Below are 7,213 nucleotides of genomic sequence, written 5' to 3'. Positions count from 1 at the left end.
CTCCTCCATGCATTAACGGCAGGGAGGAGCATCTCAAAATCAAAAATTCGCCACGTGGTCGGATGGAAATGAATCAAAAGCCATCAGACGGTGATAAATACAAAGAACAAATAAGCCTGATCACGGAGGAACTTTTGTTCAGAAGATTCAAAAATTTCAGTCCGCTTTTCAAATTTTAAATTCCCACTTAAATCCAACGGCCTCGTCAATTCTCCCGTTAACTGCGAAGGCCCACTTAACGGCGTTACGAATCCGTCCTATAAAACGCTATTCGTCTTCTTCTTCAGCACAGACGAGGGTTCACGTTCACTTCACTTTCTGCGGTTCACTCCTCCTTTTCTCCTCGTTGGTGTTTTCTGAACTCGTCTTTTCAGCGAAAATGCGTGAGATTCTTCATATCCAGGGTGGGCAATGCGGGAACCAGATCGGAGCGAAGTTCTGGGAGGTGGTGTGCGCTGAGCACGGGATTGATTCGACGGGGAGGTACCAGGGGAACAATGAGTTGCAACTGGAGCGAGTGAACGTGTACTACAATGAGGCGAGTTGCGGGAGATTTGTCCCCAGGGCGGTGCTCATGGATCTGGAGCCAGGGACCATGGACAGCGTCAGATCTGGACCCTACGGCCAGATTTTCCGCCCGGATAACTTCGTCTTCGGACAGTCCGGCGCCGGAAACAACTGGGCCAAGGGTCACTATACCGAGGGGGCTGAGTTAATTGACTCCGTTCTTGATGTTGTCAGGAAGGAGGCGGAGAACTGCGACTGCCTTCAAGGTAATCTTACTCAAACTTCTTTTAGGGTTTTGTTTAGTTGATAATGTTCTCATGTTCTGTTGTTGATTTCTTGGTTCGTGTTTGTTTGAGTGTTGTTGTATTCTTCGGAGTTAAAATCGGTGATTTCTGATTTCCAACTGAGGAGTGAAGCTAGTGTGTATGTTGAACGAATCTCAATCTGATAACTCGTTTTTGTTTTGATGATTTGTAAGTATTATAATGCTTAGCTTAATTGACTGCCCGTATTGTTGTAAATATTGGTAGAATTTTGTTTACACTGTTTAGTATGTTTTGAAAGTGAAGTTAATGGTGAGCTGTGGATGTTGTTCTCTGTATAGTTTATTTAACTGTTTGTTGTTAAGTAATTTTTGGCAGTTTTTGTCTTGCCCAGAATTTGGTGATTGTCTATTTTTCGGTGATTATGTCGCTAAGAGTGTATGTTGCGTATATTATCAGGATTTCAGGTTTGCCACTCTCTCGGTGGTGGAACTGGTTCTGGAATGGGGACACTTTTGATCTCGAAGATCAGGGAAGAGTACCCTGATCGAATGATGCTCACATTTTCCGTGTTCCCATCCCCTAAGGTTTCTGACACTGTTGTTGAGCCATACAATGCAACTCTATCAGTGCACCAGCTCGTTGAGAATGCAGACGAATGCATGGTTTTGGATAACGAAGCTCTCTATGACATCTGCTTCCGTACCCTTAAGCTCACCACTCCAAGCTGTGAGTTCACTTCATATTCTATTTGCTGTTGTTATTATTATGTGTTGTGTTACATAAAGGGTTTCTCTGTTCTCTGATTTTTATGATTGACATTTTTGTATTTGTCATTGTTGTGTAACAGTTGGAGATCTGAATCACCTAATTTCTGCCACCATGAGTGGTGTAACATGTTGTCTTCGATTCCCTGGACAACTCAACTCGGATCTTCGCAAACTCGCCGTGAATCTCATTCCCTTCCCTCGTCTGCATTTCTTCATGGTAGGGTTTGCCCCGCTCACTTCCCGTGGATCCCAACAGTACAGGGCTCTCACCGTACCCGAATTGACCCAACAAATGTGGGATGCCAAGAACATGATGTGTGCAGCTGATCCTCGCCATGGTCGTTACTTGACAGCTTCTGCAATGTTCCGTGGTAAGATGAGCACGAAGGAGGTCGACGAGCAGATGATTAATGTCCAGAACAAGAACTCATCCTACTTTGTGGAGTGGATCCCCAACAATGTGAAATCCACTGTTTGTGATATCCCCCCAACTGGGCTGAAAATGGCATCAACCTTTATCGGGAATTCTACATCTATCCAGGAAATGTTCAGGAGGGTGAGTGAGCAATTCACGGCTATGTTCCGCAGAAAGGCTTTCTTGCACTGGTACACGGGAGAGGGTATGGATGAAATGGAGTTTACTGAGGCTGAGAGCAACATGAATGACCTTGTATCGGAGTACCAGCAATACCAAGATGCAACTGCGGATGATGAGGGTGATGGTTATGAATATGAAGACGAAGATGAGGTTCAGGAAGAGGAGTAGCTGTAGTGTCTTGGAGGGGTGTTCTTTGTTTGTGTTTGTTGTGATATTGTGTCAATGTTGTGATTTTATCCCTTGTCCTGAATACCTTTTTCGGGGTTTTGGCTTGTTTTGGGGGCGCTCGCGTCTTTCTGGCTGTGGTAGTTTAGGAATTTTATGTCTGCATGTTTTCTCATTATTAACATTGTTCCCCCTTTAATTTCTCGAAGATTGAAACTTAGATGATATATATTCTTGAAATATTTGGATATTGCTCTTCCTCTTCAGGTATTTGAAAATTTGTTTAACCGGTAACGATTGAATGGTAATGTTTCACTTGTCAAGTTGCGTGGAAGGGTGGAACGTCCAAATTAAAATCCTATTTTGCTTCTCTAACTTTGATAAGAAGTTTTAATTAGATTCTTAATTTCTATTTGGTTTAATTTTATTTTTTATAGTTTTTAAAAATGACTCAATTATATTTGATAAATTGATTGTAATTTTTTCTTATAATCTAAGTTTAATATAACGAACATAACCAAATTAAATAATTTTAAAAACTAAAAAATTAATTGAACCACCAAACAAATTTTATAAATTTAATTGAATATTTTATAACATTTAGAGAACCAAGATAGAATTTTTAACCTTTTACAAACCTTGCTTTGTTATGATGTCTCTTATCCATGTTACTTAGCAAACAGGTCTCAATTTTAATTTATTTTTGAAATTTAAGGTTATATTAATTCAACGTTATGATAATTTTATCAAACAATTCACTAGCAACACTGAAAATGGATTAAAGAAATTTTTGATGTGTAATGGTTGAAGAAATGAGAATAATTGTCCAAGATCAGAGTCGAAAGATGAAAACTAAGAAAAACGTATTCTTAGATGTAGTATTTAGACAGGATAGTATATTTTTAAGACGTTGTTGGAAAATTATTTTATTCAAGTTTATTTAATTAGGTTAAAATAAGTGGCATGAATTTGAGGTTTTTATTCAAACTAAACCTTGATTTGTTTATACCCTTTCTACCTTAAAGATTAGATTACCATTATAATCTATCATCAATTTATTTTAGTTATTGTTTAAATATTTTAGTTAGTAGATTAAAATTGTAGAAAAAGATTAAAATAAAAGATTTATTTTGTTTTTCTTTTTTCTACTAAGCCCCCACTGGCTTTTCTAACTTACATTTTATTTCGATTTAATTCCCTTTCATCTAATCCATTATTTTTTAGTTACAAGTTGTATTTAGGCAACTTAGATAATTAAGTAATATACAATAGTAAATATTATATTTTATATACAAAAATATTAACATAGAAATCATTTTTTAAATTTCATAATAATTAACTTATATTTTAATAACATATTTTCTGTTGTTATTAACTAATTTATACTTGGTTTCACCGCTAAGTGTTTCCTAAAATAACATTAAGTAATTATAATATGAAAAAAATAAAATACTATAATTTTTTTTATCCATATTTATTTTATTAATAAATGTCTCGAAAGTTAATTTTTTATTCATTTAATATTTTTAGTTTTTTTATTTATATTTATTTTAGTTTCATATATAAGTTCTTTTATTCTTTTATCATTTATTTTAATTTTAATTTGATTTGTATTAAAAATGAAAAAATATTTCTTTTTATCTTTTTATAATTTCTAATTCATTTAATAAAATATTACAAATTAAATTATATTTAAATATTAATTATTTTTTATATTACTTTTTTTCTTTTATAATTTTATATTTTTGTGATTTAATTTGTAACTACTTCATCACTTAATAAAATTATATTTCAATAAATATATTTTATTTTTTATTTCTTAAAATATAATTATTAATATATATATATATATATATATATATATATATCATTTCAATTTAATAAAATAATTCTAATAAATAAAGCATCACATAATTATAAATAATTAAAGCATGTGACATCAAATATAAATGATTAGCTGATACATTTATCCAAAATGTATGGAATACACAAAACATTTGTCTCAAGCAAGATTATTCTCGCTCAGGCAACAACTCGAGGTAGAGAGCATAAACAAGTTTATGTTATTCTCGTTTGGGCTAGAGCTCATCCCTTAGTCGATAACTTCTTATTTGAACGAAAAATCACTTGTTTAGGCGAAAACAATAGATTTCCACTTGCACTCACACATGCAAAGCCTAAAACCAGTGCAAAACAGACATGCAATCGATTTCATTTCGTACTACCATCAGTTCAATATCAATTTACACCCAATCTCAAACAAAAATCAGAAAAAAAAAAATCATTGTAAAAGCTTTTGAGTTCTAACTTCCCTTACCTTAACTGAAACACAACTTAAGGACAATGAATATCACAGCGGGAGGAGCACCAATACCAGGAACAAAAGTAGCTGAAAAACATAACTAAGGGAGACAAAAAATGAGACCATGACTGAGACTCACGTGGAACTAGAGCTAACAAACAGAAAAAAACAAAAAGATCGAAGTTAAAGCTATACTTATGCGAAGGGAGAACGTTCAACAAGCTCAGAAGAGGAAGAAGTTTAAGTCCTAGTATAGCTACTATTTCAAAAGAGGGGTAGAAGATGAATTGTTTAAGAAAAAGGAGACATAATGGAATTAGTGAATGGTTGGAAGGAGTCATAGGTAGACAACTGGACTGGTCTTGGGCCCTTTATTATTAAACCAGGCCCAATTCATTTTAAGACAAAAGTGAGCTTTACAATATATATATATATATATATATATATATATATATACACACACACACACACAAATTGTTTATATTGTCATGCACTAATTTTGTTTCACAAAAAATTGTGGACAAAAAAATTACATTTATGCTTCTTTTTAGACTATAATGTAAATATTCTTATTGTTGAAAATTCTCCATATTTTTAGTTTATTGCGAAAGTCATTTAATCAATGCATGAATGTGTTATCTGATATACATTAGACAAAACTTTTCATACATAAATTAAATTAGTATATTAATACAAATTGGACAAGTTTGGCTATACACATTAGACGAGTCTATTTGTGATATCCTTAAAACTAAATTATTTTAACCAGTATTATTATATCATGGCCAATTAAATTTTACTTTTATTTGTTTAGACATCAATGTAATAGTATTTACCCATATTTCTATAGTATCACATTGTATAACTTATAATTACCTCATTTACAATATTTTATGCATCTTAAATTTTACATTATTTATATTACATACTACTTTTACCTATACTAGAAAGACAAGGAGTATTATTTAATTACAATTCATTCTTCATCTACCTTCAAGCAGTTGGAGGAAAAAAATTATGAAGAGGATTCATTTGAACTACATGAACTTATAAAAAGTACTCTAATATGCCCTTTAATAACAAGGGGTGCATTTTGAGTTGACATAATGGTGAGGGTATAATTATTTGTTCCCTGAGATGTTATTGAATTATTCATAACATTGATTTCCCATGTATTTTCTGAAAAAATTCTTATGATGTCAACGAGAAAGGAATCAAACATATTAGAAACAACCATCTATCATCAAATTGAAGAAAAAAAATCCATATACAAACACAAAATAAGAAAATGAGACAAATATCGCAAAGATAATATGAAATAAAACACAAAATTTATAATGACTATTTAGAATAAATGAATTTTATATGACCAATAACAATAATTAAAAAATATCTTCTCTTAAATTAAATTTACTCAGTTGAAATTCTCAAGGTAGAATCTCAAATTAGAAATTATTTTAAATTTAGTTTACTCTATTATTAATTATTAGTGTTATCCTTTACATATTTGTTTTTGACATTAAATAAAAATTAAACTTTGTTCAATTATTGTTTTTTAACTACATCTGTTAGTATACCGATCAAATTGTGTTTTACTATTGTGCAGTTTCAACACAAATACTAAAAAGAGCATATAAAGTTATATATGTATTACATAATAACATATCTTAATATAGAAGATTATATTTACATAAAATATAATATTATTTATTATGTAATATATATATATATATATATATATATATATATATATATAATTTTGCAATATAACATTATTGTATTGGTAATAGGTAATTAGTTTTTATTTCCTATATTATGTTCCTAATTTATTATAATAGATACATTATATATAATAAGTAAATATTCATATTATTTTGTTAACATATTTGTGTTATTCTATTTAAATTTTTTTATCATTATTGTACTAATACTTATTTATTATTTATATATATATTTTTTACTCTTATCTCTTATGGCTACTATTATTTATAATAATTAATAATAATAATTTTTAATATTAATACAATAAAAATATATAAATAATGCGTAATACATTGTATATTGAAAATATTATACCATAATACACGTTAGATAAATTTGTTTAAGCGATGATTTTACGAGTAATACACGTTAGATAAATTTGTTTAAGCGCTGATTTTACGAGTATAGTAAAAAACATTACATATGTGAATCTTGCAATGTAAATATAAGTTTGTCGATACATTATTTAGACAAATATAACAATATATATTAGATAAATTTGTCTATGCTCATATTATACGAGTTTATTAATACATAATAGACGACTCTATCCATTATTTGGTTACACAATTATTGCAATATATACACGAATCTGTTAATATAACGAATTTGTTCATATATTGATTAAATAAATATAAAAACACGTATTAAACAAATTAATCAATATAATAATTATATGAGTATAGGAATATATATTTTTAATAAGTTTACTCTACATATTTATGTATATCATTTCTATTTTTTTGAGTATTCACGGTATATTTTTGCACATATATTATTTTTTGTATTTGTGCAAAATTTACTATTTATATTTTTATAATAAACGCATAAATTAATTTTTATGATA

The 7,213-nt window shown here is 30.1% G+C and overlaps 1 protein-coding gene across 1 annotated transcript; it reads left to right on the top strand.

The window, feature by feature from the left end:
- Positions 1-279: 279 nt before the first annotated feature.
- TUB8 (tubulin beta 8) lies at positions 280-2,553 on the top strand. Its single transcript, XM_028080185.2, has 3 exons — positions 280-773; positions 1,230-1,499; positions 1,621-2,553. The coding sequence occupies exons 1-3, from the start codon at positions 380-382 to the stop codon at positions 2,304-2,306; spliced, it is 1,350 nt and encodes a 449-aa protein (XP_027935986.1). The 5' UTR covers positions 280-379; the 3' UTR covers positions 2,307-2,553.
- The last annotated feature ends 4,660 nt before the right edge of the window (positions 2,554-7,213 follow it).

This window comes from Vigna unguiculata, chromosome 7 (assembly GCF_037176805.1).
Source record: "Vigna unguiculata cultivar grain cowpea cultivar isolate G323 ecotype 2 chromosome 7, ASM3717680v1, whole genome shotgun sequence".
Classification (NCBI taxonomy): Eukaryota; Viridiplantae; Streptophyta; class Magnoliopsida; order Fabales; family Fabaceae; genus Vigna; species Vigna unguiculata.
Note: the sequence above shows the minus strand (reverse complement) of the source record. Positions and strands in the feature narration are given on the sequence as shown.